Source organism: Malaclemys terrapin, chromosome 6 (assembly GCF_027887155.1).
Source record: "Malaclemys terrapin pileata isolate rMalTer1 chromosome 6, rMalTer1.hap1, whole genome shotgun sequence".
Lineage (NCBI taxonomy): Eukaryota > Metazoa > Chordata > Testudines > Emydidae > Malaclemys > Malaclemys terrapin.
In genome coordinates this window covers 63,324,814-63,348,957 of record NC_071510.1, presented here as the reverse complement: position 1 = coordinate 63,348,957, position 24,144 = coordinate 63,324,814, and the positions used below count along the sequence as shown (strand labels likewise).

The following is a 24,144-nucleotide window of genomic DNA, read 5'->3' as shown; positions in this document are numbered from 1 at the left end:
GTATGCTTATAAAATTTGTGGATGACGCCAACCTGGGACTGGTTGTAAACACTTTGGAAAATGGGATTAGAATTCAAAATACCTTTACAGATTAGAAAATTGCTCTGAAATGAACAAGATGAAATTCAATGAAGATGAGTGAAGTACTTCACTTAGGGAAGGAAAAATCAAATGCATAACTACAAAATGGGGAATAACTGGCGAAGTGTTAGTACTGCTGAAAAGGATACGGGCAGGGATCACAAAATCGAACGAGTCAACAATGCAATGCAATTGTGAAAAAAGGTGGTTATCATTTTGGGTTGCACTAACAGGACTATCATATGTAAGACCTGGGAGGTAATTGTTCTATTCTGCTTGGCTTGGGTGGGCCTCAGCTGAAGTACTGTGTCCAGGTTTGGGTGCCACATTTTAGGAAAGGTGTGGACATACTGGTGAGGGTCCACAGAGGGTCAACAAAGTGACAAAAGGTTTAGAAAACCTGACCTATGAGGAAAGATTTAAGAAAACCTAAGCATGTTAAGTCTTCAGAAAAGCAGACTGAGGGGGGAGCTAATAAGTCTTCAGATATGTTAAGGGCTGTTATAAAGAGAATGGTGATCAATTGTTCAGGTCTACTGAAGGTAGGACAAGAAGTAATCCGCTTACTCTGCAGCAAGGGAGGTTTAGGTTAGATATTAGGAAAAACTTCCTAAGTATAAGGATAGTTAAGGTCTGGAATAGGCTTTCAAGGGAGGCTGTGGAATCCTCATCATTGGAGATTTTTAAGAACCGGTTAGACAAACCCCTGTCAGAGATGGTCTAAAGTATACTTTATCCTGGGTGGGGGGCTGGACTTTGACCTCTCCAGGCAGGTTCCAACCCTACACTTTTTTTATTGTAGTTTATGACCCCTGCATTATGTGCTGTGTTTTTAACACAGTGAACTGACCTAAGAACACAGGGCCAAATCCTGCTTACTTTATGCACATGGGAAGTTCCAATGCAAGGTTAAGGGAGCAGGATTTATCCCAGAAGAGTCAACAATTCTTGGTTTTATTTTTTTTGCTTTATGGCCCAACCCATCCTGATTTAGAGGGGAAGTGAAAGTGGCAATTAAGAAATTGTTGACATATGCACACATACAGAACAGTTGATAGAAATGACTGCAAATTACAGTTAGGAAATACAGACAAATGGTAAGAAAGGGATCAGTGGAAAAATCTGTGGTCAGTAGGGTTAAGGACCATAAGAAATAATTTTCTAAATATATTAGAAACAATCAAAACCTAACAATGGCATAAATCGATTACTAGATGAGGATAGTAAAATTGTCAGTCATGATGCAAAAAGGGCAGACATATTCAGTAAATCTTTGTTTTCTGTATTTGGTATTTATTTTTATTTTAAATAATGACTGTAGAGTTTTCTTAAACTCTACTATGACTACATGAAACTTTTCCTAAAAGTTGTCATGGCAAAATTGCAGTGTTATTTCCCTTTTAAGAGAATTGTAGTGTTCTTTTATATATTTGGTTAGAAATTTAACATCGTTAAAATTTTGTTAGATCATCCTGTGTACCAGTGCTCCTTATCTCACTGTTTTGGGTCAGGAACTTGAGAAAACAGCATCTGAAATGTTTCAAATTCTCTCTTAAACAGGCTAGAGCCCAAAATAACGTCATCTACCTAAAATCAAATTGAAAGGTGCCTGTAATATTTCCCTGACTTTGTCAGTAATAGCCCATTATGGGTCTATTAAACACTCCAAGAAAAATTTCTTTTTGGCTTTGGATGCCTTCTTCCTGTATCAGGAACCAGCTCTGCCCTCTGCTATGAATCTGAGAGGGATCCCTGTGTGTTTTTCATTTGGCAGCAACAGGAGGAGTAGTCTCAGCAGAGCCTCCTAAGAAAGGTTAATATGTAGGAGGAGAGAAAAGAAAGGTCAAACATTTCAGCACCCAAAGCCTTGCAGTGATGGGGATTGGCCTCTAGGGTAAGAAGCTTTGACCTTTCCTCTCAATAATAAATGACAGAGAGGGAGAGAGCAGACCTCTCACCTCTTGTCTATTTCTGCAATGATTTATGGTGATCTGCCTCCTTCGTGCTGAGTACCAGTATTAAACACCCAAAATAGCCTAAAATGAATAATGAAAAAAGAGTTGTAATGGGCTATTAGACTGAATCTCCATCTCTTCTTTATAAAATGAGCCAATGCAAACTGCTTTACTCAGTGGTGCTGCTCAGTTATATATTTTGTCTGCTAAGGTAGAAAGGTTGCAATGCTATCAAACTAAAAAACAAATCCACTTTCTTCTAGATTCCTCAATTCCTTCTTGATGACTGTTACAAAAATGGAATTCCATGTCGCATATTTTGCACTCAGCCAAGACGTTTGGCAGCTATTGCTGTGGCTGAAAGGGTTGCCGCAGAAAGAAGAGAAAAGATTGGCCAGACAATTGGCTATCAGATCCGATTAGAAAGCAGGTATAAATAATATTATGTTTATATATAAAAAAAAAAAAACCCACACACACCAAGAAGTTGCATGAATGCATCTAACTCTTTGAAGAAAAATTAGAATTTAAGTTCCTCAGGGCAGGTACTGTTTATCTCATGTCATTTAAGCAACATGCTTATCTGTGATGCTGAATAATAAATGATCAAAGAAACACAGATAGTTGGCTACATTGTCTGAAGTATAAAATATGAAGTTCCATCTGATCAGACGTCTATGAAGGTGCAAAAACCAGAAATCTCTGCTGACGCAAAACTTCAGCCTTAGTTTGATCTGGAAATAAATAATAATTTGAGGAAATGTGGATCTAAGTTTTTCCTCAAGCACAAAACCCCAATTCATTTTAGTGAAAATAAAAAAGTTTATTTTGATTCATTATTTGTATAGTTCTGAAAGTCTTAGGCGCTCTGAAGATATGCTAGTAAGACAGGGCCGTGTCCTAAATAATTACGTAATACACACTAAATAGTGTTTAAACTTGTAGAAAATAGGAGGAAACAAAAATTAGCTGAGCCCTTGCCTGTTTTGTTTAATTTGTTCATTAGCTAACCCTTTCAGCAGGAGGTTTATCAAACTGTTGGGAGACCTGTGTTTTTTAAAGTGGGGGTGGGGGGGGGAGAAGATTGGCTGGACAGAGGATATAGGGGTTGGGGGTTTCCAGGCATATGGTGCCATTCAGAAGGAGGTGTGGGGACAAGTGGGAGGAGGACACTAAGGTCTTGGCTAGTTATGCAGCTTCAGTGGAGTGGAGGTGCTAAGGTGAGTGCAGAAGGTGACAAAAGCAGAGCAATGAAGGAGGTAGGTGGCCTTGAAGATGAATACAGAGGCATACGTTTGATGGAGAAAGTCACAGGAAGCTGGTGAAGGGTTTTTAAGAGGGGTTAAAGATTATGAAAATGTCCAGTAAAATGGACTTGCAAGACCGTTTTGAGAGTCTGAAGAGGGCTGGGGCAAAATGAGTGTCTGTCCGGCAGGCCAGAGAAGAGGAGGTTGCAGTAGCTGAGGATAGGAATAATTAGTTTCTGTAGGGTTTGGTGGCAGAGATGGACAGGAGCAGGTGTTTTCCTAGGCAATATCTCCTAAAAGAACTAACAGGATTCTAGAAGGAGCTTTAATGTGCGAGGGGAATGGGAGAGAGACTGGGAGGATAGTGGAATTTCCAACAGTAATTGATAAGAGGAGAAGAAGGGAGCATTTGGGAGGGAAAGTAGTTTATTTTTTTTAGTCCTGTTAAGCATTAGATGACGGGGGGGGGGGGGGGGGGGGGCGGTGGCGGTGGGTACCCAGGAAGAGAAGCTGGAGAGGCAGTCACAGATGTCAATCTGAACAGAGGTAGGTTAGGGATGGAGAGGTAAGATACCTTTAGGCTGGTTTCTTCTTTTTGAGAGGCTGAATGGATTCCTAGCTGTTATCCTGTGTGTCTCCCTTTGCTGCTACGCTTTATATGTCTGCAAGAAAAAAACTCTTGCTAGAGGTGGATGTTAGTCAAGCATTTGTTGGGGCTTGAATTGGTGGGGGAAAAGTAGTGGCAGTCTCCCAGGCTCTGCCCGCACACCTCGCTTTGCCTAATGCAGGCACCAAAATGAGATGCGAGCACAATAAAGTTTTGCAGATATTTAAAATATAATCACTTGGGCTCTACTGACATGAGAGCTGAGATTCTGGAGAACAAGATGGAAGCCTCTGGTGCTCTGTCTACACTAGCATTTGCTGCAGTATAACTTATGGCACTCGGGTGTGAAAAAGCCACCCCTCAGAGTGATGCAAGCGCTATATAGACAGTGCTATGTTGGCAGGGCTGGATAGTTAAGCAGACCGGAGAGCTCTCTCCTGTCAGCTTAGAGCAGTCACATTAGAGAACTTACAGCTGCACATCTGCATCGCTGTAGCTCCACCACTGTAAACTCTCTAGTGTAGCTGTAGCCTAAAAAGACTGGCTTGCAAGCCAGGTTGGTGTGACCTGGCTGATTTCAAGCACTGACAGTTGAAAATATTTTTCAGTGGTATAAGCTGGAAAGTTCAAGAGCATATTTTTACAAACTAAGCCATCCTATGGATTTTTACATATAATTAAAGTCAGGTTGGCATACAGGTATATTCTCAAGGTTCTGATCTTAGGCATTTTTACTCTGAATCTGACCTTACGTTAAGGAATCATTTCTTAGTGACCAGGTGTTAATTTTTTTTTTTAGTAGCATTCATTTTTAATAAGAATATGAAAGATAGATTGCATATTTTAAATTCTATGTAATTTAGAACACTGCAAAGAACTGAACGTGTCTGTTTTATAACTGTTTGTTTAGGGTTTCTCCAAAGACGCTGCTAACATTTTGCACTAACGGTGTATTACTTCGTACGCTAATGGCTGGAGACAGCACGCTATCGACTGTGACACATGTTATTGTGGTAAGAACCCTTACGTGTTCATGTAGAGTGACATTCCAGAGGCCTTGACAACTGTGAGATCAGGCCTTATTTTTTCTCATTAATTGGCTGTATAATATATTTAGTCTCAAATATTTGTCAGCTGAGCAGAATATGAATCATAATTACTGTATTTGCTGCCTTTGGCTGGTCTATATAGTAGTTCATGTGTTTGTATGTTTTTCTGCATTAAAAATACTGCCTGCCAGTTTAATGGGCTCAGTTTTTTTTAGTATATATTTGAAATTAATAAGAGTACACAGATATATTGAGGGGAGGATAGAATCCTGAATTGTTTGCAACATTCTTTGGAACTAAATACAGTTAGTCTTAGGACAGCTCATGTTGCTACTATGGAGTCTTGTGAGCATGTATCAGAATTCCATGTGTCTCACATTTCTGTTTGCAGTCTAAATTGAAGCAACACTTCTATAGCATTCTGTACTGCAAAGTGCTGAGCACTCTGGCCAGTCAGGATCATGACCCTATTGTGTTAAGCACTGTACAAACATACAGAGAGGTCCTGCTCCAAAGAGCTTACACCAATTTAATGTGTGTTGCTTTAGATTGTAACAGAAAGCATAACAAAGGTAACAATCATAGGAACACATGGTTACATAGAGTAAGATACCTTCACAATTTAATGGTTCTGAGTTTTTTTGACTTTTTTAGAAAAAGTTACAAGATGTAAATAATCTCCAGTCAGCTATCTGTGACTAAATTATCCTTCATGGAGGATTGATTTTTTATTTTTTTTTTTGCTCTTATGGTAAATGTTAATCTGAAAAGTTATTTTATAAAAATTAAGTTGTGGGGATCCAGGTTTGTCTCAGCGATTTCCAGATCAGATTTGTTCAGTTATCGAGTAAGGAGATTGTTTTGCAACTGCCAGTCTGAAAACCCAACTGAGGATCTAAAAATCTAGCAGTGTTTTGTGGATCATGCATCATCTTTAATAATAAGATTCAGCAGGCAAATTCTGCTCTGAAATACTTGTGCAAAATCCCTTCTCTACAGTTTTTTACTTCATGATATAAAGATGTATTTCCTTTGACAAATACTTGTGTAATTTATTGGCCATCTATGTAGGTTAGCAAAGGGTACAGTTTTCTCAAAAATTATGATCCTGGATCTGGGATGTTTGTCCTTTTTCTTCTTGTTATAGGATGAAGTACATGAGAGGGATCGATTCAGTGACTTCTTGCTAACAAAGTTAAGAGACATATTGCAAAAACAGACAACTTTGAAACTGATTCTTTCTAGTGCTGCCCTGGATGTAAATCTCTTTATCAGATATTTTGGAAGCTGCCCAGTGATACACAGTAAGTCAAGTGATATCATATTTGCAAGTACTAAATCTGACTAATTTTAAGATCATTTTTTTCCTAACTAGAATTTATCTATTGCATTAAAGCATAACAAAATATGTGAATAAGGCTTTGTTAAACCTATGACACTTAAGCGAATCAAAGTTGAAATTGTGTGCTGACACACACTCCTGAGCTTGCTGGATTTTGAAACATTTCTGTAACCATTCCAGATTAGTGCATTATTTTTATATTTTTTCTGTGTTTTAGAGGTAAAGGAATAAAGTGGGGTATAAAGACGAGAATGAGTTCAGCTTGATGCAGAGAAAATTAGAAGCGCTGATAACTTTGAGCATGTAATTCTCAGCTGGTATTTTCAACCTTCTTGTAAAATGCTCATCTGCCTTGACTCCAGTATTATGAATAAAATGAACCCCTACCAAAGTTATAACTTTTCATTGAAAGAATTATTATTGAATCTTTAAAATAGCCCTTAGAAATTTGTTGAAATCTTTTTCTTCTCCATACCAAGGCAGATGTATTGGTTCCATCATTTAAGGATAACTAATGGAGGCAAGGAAAATCTAAAAATACTAAATATTAATTATTTCTGTTTTCAGTTCAAGGAAGACCATATGACGTTAAGGAGATGTTTCTGGAAGATACCTTACGAAGTACAGGATATACAAATAAAGAAATGGTAAAATATAAAAAAGAAAAACAGCGAGGTTAGTATACTTATTTTGAGGTGGGGAAAAGAGACATTGGTAGCAACTGTTTTCTAGTAGTAAAACATGACAAACATTTTTGTTTAGAAATAGATTTTTGTTCAAAATATTGAATAGTAAACTTCAGTGGATCAAAACAAGCATTTTTTTGGCCCTAAATGTCTTACTTTTTTGTGGTACATTTTGTAAAAACTCAAAATAACACTTAATTTCCTGCTGTTTTCTTTTTTTACATTTTTGTTTGTTTGTTCTCCACTTGGTAAACATTGTTTTACTGTTTCTAATGAAGCAGAATCCCACATAATTCATTTGTTTACTTTTAGCTGTTTGCAAGCATGATAATATCAACAGGTACCATATAGGAATGTAATTGTATAGAATGTAATTGTATCCACACAACACAATGTCTACAGTGCACAGAAACAATGACTATTGATATATATATATATATATATATATATATATATATATATATATATATATATATATATATATATATATATAGGGGTTTTGTTTGTCTTTCCAATTCGTGGATATTTAAGAAAAGTAGAATCTAGAAAAACTCACAAATATTAACCAGTTTAAAGACGACTATATGGTGAGGCTAAATAGACATACATGTCCCTATTTAAAAAAAACCAACCCCAACTTATTCAAAGTATAACCTATTAACAAAATATCTTTTAAAACTTAACATTAACATGAGGCATCATTATATAGTGTACATCGTTCATGTAGCTCACTTGATATAGAACTGATAAATCACTGTTGACCTAGTTAAGCTTTTATATTTCTGAGAAATATGTATAATGACCAGTTACGGTCTCCATTATGTTTGTCTACGAGCTATTTAATTCCTCTTAATCATTTCAAAAGTTTTCTACTTGCAGAGAAGTAAGAAATTTTGTGTCCATTCCTGTAGTAATTCCTTACTTGGAACTCCTCTTCTATTACAGACAATAGTACTTCGTCCTGATCATTTCAGGATTGAGCCTTCTGTATATTCTGGCTTTATTCCTTACTCTTAAAGCAAAGGTTTCCAGTAATGAAACTTTGGAAGGTCTTTGCTAGTAACTAGAAACTGCCCCTGGATTTGAGCCAGCATTCTAACCACAGGGTTACTATGTATGCTTTTTGGAAAGTACTTATGCATGGTAATGTCTCCAATACAATTTTAAAGTTAATTATCTTTAATAAATAAAAGTGGGTATTAAAATGTGGATAATAAAATGTTTGCTTATTAATGCTTTATTAAAATTATAAATATTTTAGAGGAGAAACAGCAAACCACCCTTACAGAATGGTATTCTGCTCAAGACAACACTAGCAAACCAGAATCTCAAAGACAGAGATCTGTCCCAAGTGTGTCTGAAGAGTATGACTTGTTGGATGATGGTGGTGACACAGTGTTCAGTCAATTGGTATGCTTTTCTTTTTGTCAGAATTCAATTTTCAAATATGCTATATGTATATTAGTAGTCTATCCTTTCTACCCCCACATAAAATTAAATTGCCTTATGTAACGGTTATAGCCACATATTAACAAACAAATTATGAATAGGTTTCAGAGTAGCAGCCACGTTAGTCTGTATCCGCAAAAAGAACAGGAGTCCTTGTGGCACCTTAGAGACTAACAAATTTATTTTGAGCATAAGCTTTTGTGGGCTGCTAGACAGCTCTCTAACCCCACATTCTACAGGCCATTATCCTCAGATCCCACTGGGGATTATATAAAGAAACTACACCATCTTCTTAAAAAGCTCCCTGACAAAGCACAGGAACAAATCTGTACAGACACATGTCTAGAACCCCGACCAGGGGTATTCTATTTGCTACCCAAGATCCATAAACCTGGAAATCCTGGATGCACCATCATCTCAGGCATTGGCACCCTAACATCAGGATTGTCTGGCTATGTGGACTCTCTCCTTAGGCCCTACGCTACCAGCACTCCCAGCTATCTTCGAGACACCACTGACTTCCTGAGGAAACTACAATCAATCGGTGATCTTCCAGAAAACACCATCCTGGCCATTATGGATGTAGAAGCCCTCTACACCAATATTCCACACGAAGATGGACTACAAGCTATCAGGATCAGTATCCCTGATTAATGTCACAGCTAACCTGGTGGCTGAACTTTGTGACTTTGTCCTTACCCACAACTGTTTCACATTTGGGGACAATATATACCTTCAAGTCAGCGGCACTGCTATGGGTACCCGCATGGCCTCGCAATATGCCAACATTTTTATGGCTGACTTAGAACAACGCTTCCTTAGCTCTCGTCCCTTAACGCCCCTACTCTACTTGCGCTACACTGATGACATCTTCATCGTCTGGACCCATGGAAAAGAAGCCCTTGAGGAATTCCACCATGATTTCAATAATTTCCATCCCACCATCAACCTCAGCCTAGATCAATCCACACAAGCGGTCCATTTCCTGGACACTACTGTGCTAATAAGCGATGGTCACATAAATACCACCCTATACCGGAAACCTACTGACCGTTATACTTACCTCCATGCCTCCAGCTTCCATCCAGGACACACCACACGATCCATTGTCTACAGCCAAGCTCTAAGTTACAACCGCATTTGCTCCAATCTCTGACAGAGACAAGCACCTACAAGATCTCTATCAAGCATTCTTAAAACTACAGTACCCACCTGCTGAAGTGAAAAAACAGATTGACAGAGCCAGACGAGTACCCAGAAGTCACCTCCTACAAGACAGGCCCAACAAAGAAAATAACAGAACACCACTAGCCATCACCTTCAGCCCCCAACTAAAACCTCTCCAGCGCATCATTAAAGATCTACAACCTATCCTGAAAGATGATCCCTCACTCTCACAGATCTTGAGAGACAGACCTGTCCTCGCTTACAGACAACCCCCCAACCTGAAGCAAATACTCACTAGCAACCACACACCACTGAACAAAAACACTTACCCAGGAACCTATCCTTGCAACAAAGCCCGATGCCAACTCTTCCACATATCTATTCAAGTGACATCATAGGACCTAATCACATCAGCCATGCCATCAGGGGCTCGTTCACTTGAACATCTACCAATGTGATGTATGCCATCATGTGCCAGCAATGCCCCTCTGCCATGTACATTGGCCAAACCAGACAGTCTCTACGCAAAAGAATAAATGGACACAAATCTGACATCAGGAATCATAACATTCAAAAACCAGTAGGAGAACACTTCAACCTCTCTGGTCACTCAATAACAGACCTGAAGGTGGCAATTTTGCAACAGAAAAGCTTCAAAAACAGACTCCAACGAGAAACTGCTGAACTTGAATTGATATGCAAACTAGATACAATCAACTTAGGCTTGAATAGAGACTGGGAATGGCTGAGCCATTACAAACATTGAATCTATCTCCCCATGTAAGTATTCTCACCCTTCTTATCAAACTGTACTGGGCTATCTTGATTATCACTTCAAAAGTTTTTTCTCAATTGGCCTCTCAGAGTTGGTAACACAACTCCCACTTTTTCATGCTCTCTGTATGTCTATATATCTATCTATCTATCTATCTCTTCAATATATGTCCCATTTTATGCATCCGAAGAAGTGGGCTGTAGCCCACGAAAGCTTATGCTCAAATAAATTTGTTAATCTCTAAAATATGGATAGATCCTATAAACCTGTGGAAGAAGTAGTGTGCTCTGCTTGAAATGTTAACAGTAATATTTAAAATGGAAGACTTTTTTAATCCCTTGGTGGCAGGCGTGAATGAATATCTCTCAGAAGATGTCACATTGCTAAGAACAATGAATTAATGTTAAAATATTATTATGGTCACAAAAGTGACTGTAAAAATCTCCTTGAATCAACACACCTGCCTCTCATTTGTGTCTTCTAAGTCGTATTTGCTTCAGTGACAAAACAGTTATACTGCGTATACTTGTGTAGTGACCCATCCCTTTCAGAGTTCAAGTTGAACTGGCAGTACTGGAAAAATCATCTTTTTTGTTGTAAACTAAGCTAAGTTGATATGGAAGTCATTGAGACAATAAATGGATTTATAGGGACCATTTACAGTTAATCTTTAATGTGTCACACTCTTAAGTAACATTGGCTATTTATCTAAATGTCTGACAGTATATACTTGATGGAAAAATGCAATAAAAAATTCAGATTTAAGGCTGTCCTGACAAATTTATTCAAGTACAGATTAAAGGTATTTTTGATTAAAACTTTGTACCTGCCACCCAATTATCATCTTTACTTAATATATAGTGTTTGTTATGTAGAAAGATGAGACTGCTTATAATGGTATGTCCTTTAACCATAGCATTTTATTAGTTAAACCATATTATAGAAGTCTTACGCTTGTATATATTTAAAAATAAGGGACTGTTCCTTTGTAAGCAGTAGTAGGAAGGGAATAAATGACATGTTCACTTGCAGTAATTGCCTGAAGTTACTTCTTTCTTTACAACCCTCTTTGCAGTTCCAAATTAGTTTAGTTTAATTTAGATGGCATTGTTTGTAGTCTATTCTTAAACTGTTGTGTGTCTCAGTCTTGAGTGACGATGTGAAAATAAGTCCTGGTCTCCAATATTATATGGGTATTCATCTGAGAAACTTTCAGCTCCTTGAAAGTGTTTGTCACAAAATTGATATAGTAAAGGACTGAATCAAGCATAGGCTACAAGTACTGGTGTATGTATAGAATTATAAATTTTATAGCTCTGCATGTTTAGAGACAGTGATGTTTACAGTTTTGTGTTTAATAAGTGTAGAAAATGGGTTTCTAGTGAAATTGTTGATATGGAGGTTTTTTAGAGGGACACAAATGCTTTTAAATGAAAAGTTTTTATTTCAGTTGCTGTTTAGAATATTTTCTTCTTCCACTCTTTTACAGATAAGTGAAAATGACTTAACTGTTAAATCCTTATAAAGCATTAGATCTTATCCTATTTTAAAAACTTGTATTTTGTTTTTATTTAGGTAGAGCCAAGATTTACCATTCTTGTCCTTTTAATAATAATAATTTAGTTTGAGGATGTGACTTTTGTATGCCACAATTCCAGACATTATGAAAGCTGGAAACTTGTTTTCCTGTGATAATGTAGTAGATTGGCATAGTATCACATTATTAAAATAGTGAGGGGTGGGTGAGTCGGAGGGTGGGTGAGAGTGGGTGTGTGAAGAATGTAAAACATTAGATTAGCAACTGCTTTAGTGAAGATTCAAATACTTTTTGTTTTTCAAGTCTATTATCTTTTTTCAGACTGAAAAAGATGTGAATTGCCTTGAACCGTGGTTAATAAAAGAAATGGATTCTTGTCTCTCCGATATATGGTTGCATAAAGATGTTGATGCCTTTGCTCAGGTGTTTCACCTTATCTTAACTGAAAATGTCAGTGGTAGGTTTCTCTTATTTCAGTAAACTTGTTTTTCTTACTGGGCTGTGCAGCTTCCTACAGAGACTTCACAAAATAAAAAAATAATGCAATGAGTTAAAAGTGCTATGAATTCTACATCACTTTTAGTTTCTTAATTTTTGTTTAATTTTACATTCAAATACCTCTTTGATAATTGACTTAAGATTTGTATAATTAATGGATTGTGTCCTTGATTATTGATTATTATCACAGTATTCTTGAAGTGTACATATTTTTATAGAATCCTTTTGTGTAATACAATGTTAAGTTCATGAGGATCAACAATGGAAAAAATGAATCTTTTGGTCCTTCATCCAGAAACTAATCTTTTCGTAGGTGGGTGAACTTTAGCAATGCTGCTAAATATAATGTTTGGAGGAATCAGTAACATTGTTTGACGAATTTCCTTTTTGCCCAAAACACTAATGTTTCAATTTTTCCTCATTAGTTGATTACAGACACAGTGAAACCAGTGCAACTGCACTAATGATTGCTTCAGGGAGAGGTTTCTTAAGTCAGGTAGAACAGCTGATTGGAATGGGAGCAAATGTCCACAGCAAATCATCCAATGGCTGGTAAAAAAAAAATTGAATTCTTTCAAAATCTGATTTGTTTTCTAAATAGGCAAGTTTTCAGTTTACAACCAGGAATAATTGCATATTTTGATTAATGTTACCTTATAGTCTTGACAAACTAATTTTTTTTTAATTCTACCCTGTTTTCTTTACTCTTTCTGCCTAATGTCATTTCTCGATTTCCTCCCCCCCCCCCCCCCCCAAAAAAAAAAGCTTTTCAAAATATTTACTTGTAAAATCTTTGCTTTGGAATTGTTTTTAAGTGTACTGGCATATGGTTCCCCTTTCAATGGACCTAATCCAGAATCCATTGAAGTAAACAAGAGTTTTTCCATTTACTCCAATAGGCAGTGGACCAGGGTCAAAATGCTTTGCCATTTGTATTAATTGGGAGCTATATATGCAAGACTGAAAAGAGAGTACATGGTATTATTCGGACCTTCTTTCTCTTCAGGAATGACTTGTGGTACTGTCTATAAATATAAAAAGAACAGGAGTACTTGTGGCACCTTAGAGACTAACAAATTTTAGTAATAAATTTGTTAGTCTCTAAGGTGCCACAAGTACTTCTGTTCTTTTTGCGGATACAGACTAACAAGGCTGCTACTCTGAAACCTGTCTATAACTATAATATCCCTTGACTTTTACACATCTGTAACCATTAATTCATTGTTCTAGATATTAGAAAAGATAACTTAAGATCACGGTAGATCATTGTAATACAAAATGAAGTAGGAATTAGTCTACCAGTGGATTTATATCCGGCGGATACTGATACCAGAAACATGCAGAACAGATTTGATTTAGGGAGAGAAGAGTAAAATTGGCTTTATAAGGAAATAATGAACAGAGGAATTTTAATTTGAAAAACCACATCTTTGAGCATATGAATCTCTTAGTCTTCGGAGAATACTAGGTATGCCATTTCAGAACACTTGCATGTGGCATATAGGCAGTAGTGAAGGAAAGATACAAAGTGTGACTCAATATTGCACATAGGTTTATGTTTTCCAACAGAAGAAGTGAAAAATTATTTTTCGCTATAGCTTGCTTGTACTTGCTCTTGCACAGAGCTGGCAAACTTACTTTGCGGGGATTTCTGTATACTGTATTATTTGGATATCATGTGCTTTCAAGTGTGAAAACATGTATCTGGTGGATACTACAGTGATGAGAGTACGACAAGTGTTTAAAGGGTACATAGAATCTGTAGTTGACTGATAAGGTATTTGTAGTTCTGAATGAGACAGTAAAGAACACTTTATAACTGTTGTAGGATGGCTTTGGATTGGGCTAAACATTTTGGACAGACTGAGATTGTAGATCTTCTGGAATCTTACAGGTAAGGTATTCCTGCTTTGCTGAAACAGTTATTTAACATGTAAATGCCTATTATATTCGTACATAACTTTAATGGGTACAACAATGTTTAGTTCTCTAGCTTCTAAAATCTGGCACAAAAAAGCCAATTTGCAAAACTAGGTATAATAAATCCGGAAGATAATTCTTGCTTTTTAAAAAGTAAACCTCCTCAAATAAGACTAGGTGGTTTTAAAAATATATGTCAAATACATTATAGCAGTGGTTCCCAAACTTGTTCCGCCGCTTGTGCAGGGTTTAAGAAGGTTTTCAAAGCACCAGTTTAACAAGACAAAAGTTATAGCAAAGAGGAAAAAGTACATTTAAAAAATTTCCCTACCTGGAAGCAGAAGAGAAGGGAAAGCAAAAGTAGGAGAACTTTAACATGCTGTCCAAGCAGAAAAGCAAAGAGTGAGAACGGCTTACAGTTCCAGGGCTCCCAATCCAAGTGTTTGAACTGCTCTTTGTCTCTACGCAGAGCTTAGTCACCCAGCAATGAAGACTGCTATAGTGGTCATGAAACAAAACTCTATAATGCAGTTGTTCCCAAACTTGTTCCGCCACTTGTGCAGGGAAAGCTCCTGGCAGGCCGGGCTGGTTTGTTTACCAGCCACATCCGCAGGTTCAGCCGATCGTGGTTCCCAATGGCTGCGGTTCGCTGCTCCAGGTCAATGGGAGCTGCTGGAAGCTGCATGGGCCGAGGGACATACTGGCCGCCGCTTCCATTGTGGCCAGAAAAATGTGAAATATATCTGTGCTGCAGATGTTTTGTTGAAAGAGTTTCTTTCAAGATTTTAAATTTAAATTAAATTAATGGAGATATCCCATCTCCTAGAACTGGAAGGGACCTTGAAAGGTCATGGAGTCCAGCCCCCTGCCTTCACTAGCAGGACCAAGTACTGATTTTGCCCCAGATCCCTAAGTGGCCCCCTCAAGGATTGAACTCACAACCCTGGGTTTAGCAGGCCAATGCTCAAACCACTGAGCTATCCCTCCCCCCTCCTTTGTAGAAGCGTACGGGGGGTTGGGGAGGTCAGGGAGAACCATTGAGTAGTCTCAGCATATAATTCCTGGTGTTGAAAAAAAGTGCGTTCTAAATTTGCTTTTTAATATGTTAAAGGATGGGGAGAGAGTCAGGAAAGGGATTGCAATGAAATAGAAAACAAAATGAGTTTAGGCCCCATTTGTGGGGAAATGCTAAGCTATGAACTATAAGCCTGTTATTAAGGAGGATTTTGGTGTTGAAATACTAAAAATAAACCAAACCCACATCAAAACATCCAGCATTTAAATAGTAAATAGCAAACAGGACTAATATTTCTGCCGATCCAGCCAGTAGTGAAGACATACCCTTAGATGAGCTATAAAACAAATCAACTTGAGCAAAATGAAGGGAGAAAAGATACTTACAGATATCTATTCAGTGCATTTCACCTGCACTTTGGCAATATCATTGCTGGCATGGCCAAATTGAACAAATATAAAGTATTCCTAAATCGCACAAGATAGTCAAATTGTCTGTGTAATAGACTATGTATGTTGTTTTTTCATGCATAAATGTTTTCTATAAATATTTTTGTTTGAATGTGCTTTAGCCTTGGTATCAAAGAAAAATAAATATATCTGACTTGAGAGTAGGAGGAAATTTCTAATGCTTTGTCCTCCGTTTTTAATAAGGGTGTTATTTTTTTCTTGTCAAAATTGTTTAATTGGTATAATCCTAGGATGGGCACACTTATATCAATATAAAAGAGCCATTATAGCTTATTCCCCTTCTCTATGGGCATAGCTATCCCAGTATAAGGCACCTTTATAGTGATATAAGTATGTTCACACTAAAGTAGTTTTGCTTTAACTGTACAAGTATTGTTAAAATGCTACAATTTTTATGTGCAGACAAGGCTTTAGAATACAAGTTAAGTCAGTTCAGCTCTTCCAGAGTAAAAGTCCTCTAGTTGAAATGGGATTTAGCAACATAATGTAAACTGCATTTCTGTTTTTGGAATATTTTATTCAAAATGTGGGTTGTCACTGTACTGTCTTAGCACGATATTATGTATTGACAACTAATAGATGCATATATAATATATACACTGGAATATTCAAAAATAATAGCTTGGATCATAGAAGATCTCTTTTTATCATGATAAAAGCCTTATTGGTTTTAGATCATTTTACTACTGCTAAAACGTAACTGTTAAACTGATTTATGACCTAGTCAAACTGCAGCTGTGTGTTTATTTAGCTGGGTATAGCTACATGCTGGTGGGGAAAAAATGCATTTTCCAGCTACTGTTTTCCTTTTAAAAGATAAATTGGGTGACTGGCATTAAAAACAAGTGAAAGTATAACCATTTAAAGCCCTGATTAAACAAAGCATTTCAGCTCATTAAGCATGTTAAGTGCTGAATGGCATTGGCACTTAAATCACTAAAGTCAGTGAATAGTAATTTGCTGTTGTGAATATTCTGTTATTACCTACACCATCTCAAATATTTCAGTATGAAATAAGAACTGGATATCTTGGTAGTTCTGATCTTATTTTGAATTCATGGCTACAGGGAAGCCTAGTTGTTTGATGCACACTTCCACTCTTGTTTCTTGAGGGATAAACTTATTTTATGTAACATAAGAATGGCCATATTGGGTCAGACTAAAGGTCCATCCAGCCCAGTATCCTGTCTACCGACAGTGGCCAATGCCAGGTGCCCCTGCGGGAGTGAACCTAACAGGTAATGATCAAGTGATTTCTCTCCTGCCGTCCATCACCACCCTCTGACAAACAGAGGCTAGGGACACCATTCCTTACCCATCCTGGCTAATAGCCATTAATGGACTTAACCTCCATGAATTTATCCAGTTCTACTTTAAACCCTGTTATAGTCCTAGCCTTCACAACCTCCTCAGGCAAGGAGTTCCACAAGTTGACTGTGCACTGTGTAAAGAACTCTCTTCTATTTGTTTTAAACCTGCTGCCCATTAATTTCATTTGGTGGCCCCTAGTTCTTGTATTATGGGAATAAGTAAATAACTTTTCCTTATTCACTTTCTCCACATCACTCATGATTTTATATACCTCTATTATATTTACCCCCCACCCCCCCCCAGTCTCCTCTTTTCCAAGTCCTAGCCTCTTTAATCTCTCCTCATATGGGACCCGTTTCAAACCTCTAATCATTTTAGTTCCCCTTCTCTGAACCTTTTCTAATGCCAGTATATCTTTTTTGAGATGAGGAGACCACATCTGTATGCAGTATTCAAGATGTGGGAGTACCATGGATTTATATAAGGGCAATAATATATTCTCCGTCTTATTCTCTATCCCCTTTTTAATGATTCCTAACATCCTGTTTGCTTTTTTGACTGCCGCTGCACACTGCGTGGATGTCTTCAGAGAACTATCCACGATGAATCCAAGATCTTTTTCCTGATTAGTTATAGCTAAATTAGCCCCCATCATATTGTATGTAGAGTTGGGGTTATTTTTCCCAGTGTGCATTATTTTAAATTTATCCACATTAAATTTCATTTACTATTTTGTTGCCCAATCACTTAGTGACTTTGTGTATATATTTCAGTGCTTCATTAGAGTTTGGAAATCTGGATGAAAGTTCTCTAGTGCAGGCAAATGGTGGTGATCTTAGTACAGAAGACAGAGAACTATTGAAAGCTTATCATCACAGTTTTGATGATGAAAAAGTGGATCTGGATCTGATAATGCACCTACTTTATAACATCTGTCATAGTTGTGATGCTGGTAAGCATGTATTAAAAATGTTTATTTAGTAAATTACAGGGGAGTCGCATATTACGCAGGGGTTAGGTACAGGAAGTCAGTGCGTAAGGCGAAAATCGCGTATAGTCAAACGCTCATTGAGAGGAATGGTGGGCGGAATCGCCCGCACTACAGGTACAGTATTTAAATTGTTGTTTTTCTCTCTTTTTGTTTTTTGTTTTTTTGTTTTGCCGAGCGCGTATAGTTAAAATCGCGTAAGTTAAATGCGCCTGTGATGCGACTCCACCGTACTGTGGATACAGCTTGTTTCAGAGGTATCTGTGATCGCACTTGTCTTTTTGGAATAGTAATAACTACATACACTGAAGTACTGCATGTAAATCCTTTGTGTATTTACAAATACATATTACTGGAGCATGTTTTTCTGTGATTTAAAATGAGTTTCCTATGTAACATCTGTATCCTACTTTGACTTTTTTTTTTTTTCCCCTTAAAGGAGCAGTTTTAATTTTTCTTCCTGGATATGATGAGATAGTTGGCTTGAGAGATCGCATTCTGTTTGATGACAAGAGGTTTGCTGATAATGCTCACAGGTAAATTCTTTAGTTTCTGTTGCTGACTTTAATGCTTCTTAACATAAAAAATATATTTTTTAAATTTCACTTCTATTTTGCCATTAGATATCAAGTTTTTATGCTGCATTCAAATATGCAAACATCAGATCAGAAGAAGGTGCTAAAAACTACACCTCCGGGCATTCGCAAAATAGCAAGTATCAAATTACTTTTTTCAGCTGTTCACTTTTATTTATGCTGTCTTCATTTCTACAGTTACTATAAAATAACTTTATTGTTGCAGATTCTTTCTACTAATATTGCAGAAACCAGCATCACAGTCAATGATGTTGTCTTTGTTATTGACTCTGGCAAGATGAAAGAGGTATGGTTGTGTAAACTTCGGGTTAATATTGCTGAAAGAAATAATGCAGAGAAGTGTTAAGTGGTACATATTTTAAGTAAAGATGTTAACAGTACCGGTAGGAAAACGTTATTAGCAGGGTTATTACTGGCACATGGAACTGAACTTATTGAGGATTCTTGAATGCAAATCTTTTGACAACTAAAATAATGTTATAAATGTTTAGTATGATTGTATTTTGCACTCAAATACCAAATTTAGGAAAATATGGTAATTTACAAATGTGGCAAAGAAGAAATAAAATTTAATCAAGTACAATAACGAGATGTTTATGCTTAGCCCTATGATAAAGCGAGGGGAAATACAACTCACTTTCTGTGCAATACTAGGCATTATAAGTTTAAAAGAACCTGATAGCCAGAAAAATTACATTGAACAGATTTTGGCTTTGACTTTAATTTTAAAAAGGTGTCTATATATTTGTAAAGGAAGAGAAGTAGGATCTAAGTAAACACTTGGTTGTAGTTAACAAGCTTTAAACATGCCCCGGTCCAATTACTGTAATTATTGTAGTTGAATTTAGTTTGATAATTTAGGTAATTATTTATGTTGCTTTGTTTAATGTACCCTAGTAAATCCATCCCTTGCTCTTGTGATATGAACTCTACCTTAATATTGTAGAAGTCCTTTGATGCGCTGAACTGTGTTACCATGCTAAAAATGGTGTGGATTTCAAAAGCCAGTGCCATCCAGAGAAAAGGCAGGTAATGTACATTTCATGTTGAATCTTATTTCACAAACATCGAACTTTGCATACATTAAACGTGGCAAGGAGGCAGACCACTGCCTTTATAATAGGAAGTATTATGATGTGAACTATCAATGAATTCCTTTCATCCAAATGCAATTAAAATAATTTAAAAACTTCATGTCTCTATTATAATATTGGAGTTACTACTATAGGGAAAACATTGAGACTCAAATCAGGCTTGAATAACTTCAAAAGATTTCACCTAACCAGACTTTTGAATTGGGAAAATCGTTATAATATACAAGTCTGAAATAGAAATTCACTTCTCTGCTTTTTTATTCACAATTCTGAGGGTTTGTCCACACTACAGATAGAAGAATTCTTCTGTTGACCTATCACTGTTTATACCAGGTCTTAGGTTGGCTTAACTCTTTTTTCTTAGGGGTGTGAATTTTTCACATCTCTGAGTGATGTAGCTAGGTTGATCTAAATTTTTGTTGTAGACCAGGCCTTGCTGTTTGCTGGTTTTTGAAAACATTTGGGCCTTATTTTCACTTATACTACAAGCATCACTTCATGCCACTCTGGGAGTGTAAAGGAGCCTTAAAGAGTGAAAATTACACTTGCACCTACTTTTAAAGCCTCTCTTCACTCATAGAATCATATAGAGTTTAAGGCAGGAAGGGACCACCAGATCATCTAATCTGACCTTCTGTATATCACAGACCCTCACCACTATCTAGCAACCGCACGCTGTTGCCAGAGTCATGAGAGTTGATCTTAGTATAATTGACAAATCCATTTGTATTTAAATCAGGTGTTTCTTCCTGAAGAGTTTCCACCTGCTGTTTTTTGATCCTGCAATGGAGTCGTAATTGTCCAGTTTGGTGATTAAATGTTTTTGTTTTGGGAAGATTAGATCATTTTCTTGGAAAATCCAAGTCTGCATGTTTTAAAAAAAGTAGTATATTTATCTTTATGTTAAATGTGCTTGACTGTAGATCTCCTTTTGTGTTTTCATTATGAGCATTTTTTTTTCCACACTTTGTATTGGATTCTCAGCTGTCTTTTAAATAATATTTTTGTTTCTAAGGGCTGGACGCTGTCGGCCTGGAATCTGTTTCCGACTCTTCAGCAGGCTCCGATTTCAGAATATGTTGGAATTTCAGACTCCAGAACTTCTAAGAATGCCACTACAGGTGGATCTTCACTTGAAAACTATTTATTTTTTCTGTTGTTTTACCATAAGTCTACACATTGCTTTACAAAACATGCTGGAAAAAAAGTCCCTGTCTTGAATACTTATAACCTCGGTATAGTATAAAGATATAAAAATATGATATGGGATAATTGGTCAGGTTCCAATAAGGTGTAGAGGCATTATGGGAGCAGAGATAGGGGCTGGGGAGTAACATAAAACCATGGATGGGTGCTTGGTATCTGAATTGGAAAGCTGTTTAAGGCTAGTCATTCATAAGTATGAAGCGGAGGATGGGAGGAGAAAACAAGATGGGCACTTGGAGTGCCTCTGGAGAAGCACAAGTGTAGAATAAAATAAGATGAGCTCTAGGTGGATAGTTCTAGAGTTCAGTCAGTGTTTAAATTATTAATTTTTTTTCCAGGGACCTTTAATTTAATATGGCTATACAAATATCAGAGATAATACAGAAAATTAGATTGCAAGATCTCAGTCTATAGTTAAAATTTGAAGTTGAGGTTCCATTTTATCATTTTGCGATCATTTTCATTTTACTAAATTGATATATTATAGCGTACAGTAACACAGCCGCTCTACTCCTGAAGCTGGATTAGTTTTGATTTAAAAGAACTGATTTAGTAATTTGTTAAAGGATATTGTCAATTTAAAAAATCACACTTTCTGAAATGTTTACCTCCAGTAATCATAAATAACACTGAAGATTCCTATAAATAAGAGATGAGAACAATGTATTTCTCAGATTTTTCCAATTTATTTTGTATATTTGATAGTGCTATAAAGGAAAATATTACTGTTTCTCACAAATTTGGGGGGGGAAACTCAGGGCATATGTAGTATGTGATACTCAACTCACTTTTTTGAAATCCGCTAGATTTCAGAGTGACAGTGTATTTATAGTGTGCTATTTTTACTTAAAAGAAAAGACAAATTGCAAATAGCTTTAAAAGTAGCTATATTTCCAATCACTTTTTATAAGTATTTTAGTATTTGTGTCATGGATAGTGTAATGAATAAATGATCTGTAAAAGTGTGATACTTAAGCTAATTTTTTTCTTTAATTTAAAAAGGAACAATAGAACTTATTTTTTATTGTTCACTTCATCCATTGTCTCTATATTAGTATTTACATAGTGTTCAATCTTTGATGTATACATGCAGACATCTGCATTACTACGATCTTTTAGTCTAAAGATTTCTCTAGTGGCTGTGAAAATCTTGAAATTTCTTAATTTTTGGTCTAGCCCCATTGTCGTCAAACTTGTAAGGAGGCCAAACCGGAGTGTGTAATCTTACCTGTTTTGCTTGCACAATGTAGGTGCTTATGTATTGTATAGAATACTACATTAATATCTTTGATGCAGAGTTGCTTTCTTGCACAGTTTGCATTCACTCCATGCCTAATGTGTGTTGTGGAAGGAAAAGATACAGTATTTTACCATTTGCTTTGTTGATTACAAATTTTCTCTTGTTAAGGTTTGAATGATGTATCCTATTACATATATTTAAGGTTGCACGTAAAGTCCATATTCAGTATAAGAAACTGATTTTTGGAGGTTTTCTTAAATAGTTTTCCCTTTTTAATTTATAGGAACTTTGTTTGCACACAAAACTGCTAGCACCAATTAACTGTCCAATTGCTGACTTTTTGATGAAAGCCCCAGATCCTCCACCAGCCTTAATTGTGAGAAATGCTGTTCAGATGCTTAAGGTGAGTAAATGAAATCGATTGATACGTTAATATTTTGTTTGTTGCTTCTGTGCTTGGTGGCATAGATGTTAATCTAGGTGGGAGACCTACGTTCAAGACTCACGCCGGTCCCAGATAAAGCCTCCATTTAAAAATATACAGAGATAGCCTATCTCCTAGAACTGGAAGGGACCCCGAAAGGTCATCGAGTCCAGCCCCTTGCCTTCACTAGCGGGACCAAGTACTGATTCTGCCCCTCAAGGATTGAACTCACAACCCTGGGTTTAGCAGGCCAATGCTCAAACCACTGAGCTACCCCTCCCTCCTTGCGTAGTGGCTTAATGAAAGTCGTTTTGTTAAGTGTTTTCAGGCTTTCACTTTGTGCTGACTGGGCTAACATTATACCCTGGGTAGGGGAAGAGATTCATTTATTCTTCACCAAACTTAACCATCATTTATCCAAAGCCTTTATCCATACTATACAGGCAAGCAAGGACATAAACAAATAGTCAGCTGTAACATCTTTTTAAATTGTTCTCAGGCACTTTTTTTTGGTCTGTGTTGCCACTACTTACTCCTAGAGATGGTAGCCTTCTTGACCTTCCTGGCTGAAGGAAGGGGGAGGAGGAATAAAAAAGTCATTACAAACTTGGGTGTGATTATGTCGCTAGTATATGGTATTTTACTAATCTTGTCACTTGGCTGGTGTGTTCTTCCTGCTTTTATGCTAAACTTGCTTGCTTCTCTCTCTTTTAAATCAGACAATAGATGCCATGGATACCTGGGAAGATCTCACGGAACTTGGTTATCATCTGGCTGACTTACCTGTAGAGCCACACCTTGGTAAAATGGTGTTGTGTGCTGTTGTTTTGAAGTGCCTGGATCCTATTCTTACCATTGCTTGCACTCTTGCATATCGAGACCCTTTTGTCCTACCCACACAGGCCTCACAAAAACGTGCAGCCATGCTGTGTAGAAAACGTTTTACTGCAGGAACATTTAGTGACCATATGGCGCTTCTCAGGGCATTCCAGGTATTATTATTTCATCTAAGGAAGAAGTATTGATGGCAATAGTTAGATTACGTATAAAAGTAATGGAATACTTTAAAGTTATAGCTGGACTGTAAGTCCTTTGTAAAGGATTTCAGTATTTCCTAGTAGACTTTCCCTGCATTGAACCCACTAGTAATTTTATATGAGGAAATTTTTTAATCTATTAAGCATACTTTTGTTGACCTAATTCAACTCTAAATGTTTTCATTGATGATGTATTTCTAATTTTAAATTACACTTAATATATTACCAAAAAGTAATAATTTCAAGATGCATTATATTGACTTGAGGAAATATAAAGAGAGAATTTTGCTTGATGATAGCAGAAAAAAAGTCCAAAAGGCTTAATGCCGTTAGACTTTTGTTTCTCTCTTCAATTGAAGTGCATTGCATTATACTCAAATAAAATACAATTAAAAAATCACATGGAAGTTTTGAGTTTAAACACATTTGTAGGCATTTGAAAAAATATTT

General features: G+C 36.7%; 1 protein-coding gene across 1 annotated transcript in view; it reads left to right on the top strand.

Annotated features, from left to right (window-relative positions):
- The window catches only part of YTHDC2 (YTH N6-methyladenosine RNA binding protein C2), a 46,053-nt gene that overhangs the window by 7,785 nt on the left and 14,124 nt on the right, over positions 1-24,144 (top strand). Inside the window, exons 5-20 of the mRNA XM_054032128.1 lie at positions 2,300-2,466; positions 4,801-4,903; positions 6,087-6,243; positions 6,849-6,956; positions 8,229-8,377; positions 12,217-12,352; positions 12,819-12,945; positions 14,222-14,287; positions 17,883-18,061; positions 18,537-18,633; positions 18,721-18,808; positions 18,899-18,979; positions 19,640-19,722; positions 20,803-20,908; positions 22,517-22,636; positions 23,377-23,649. Coding sequence (XP_053888103.1) covers positions 2,300-2,466; positions 4,801-4,903; positions 6,087-6,243; positions 6,849-6,956; positions 8,229-8,377; positions 12,217-12,352; positions 12,819-12,945; positions 14,222-14,287; positions 17,883-18,061; positions 18,537-18,633; positions 18,721-18,808; positions 18,899-18,979; positions 19,640-19,722; positions 20,803-20,908; positions 22,517-22,636; positions 23,377-23,649 — 2,040 coding nt within the window. The remainder of the gene's footprint in view (positions 1-2,299; positions 2,467-4,800; positions 4,904-6,086; positions 6,244-6,848; positions 6,957-8,228; positions 8,378-12,216; positions 12,353-12,818; positions 12,946-14,221; positions 14,288-17,882; positions 18,062-18,536; positions 18,634-18,720; positions 18,809-18,898; positions 18,980-19,639; positions 19,723-20,802; positions 20,909-22,516; positions 22,637-23,376; positions 23,650-24,144) is intronic.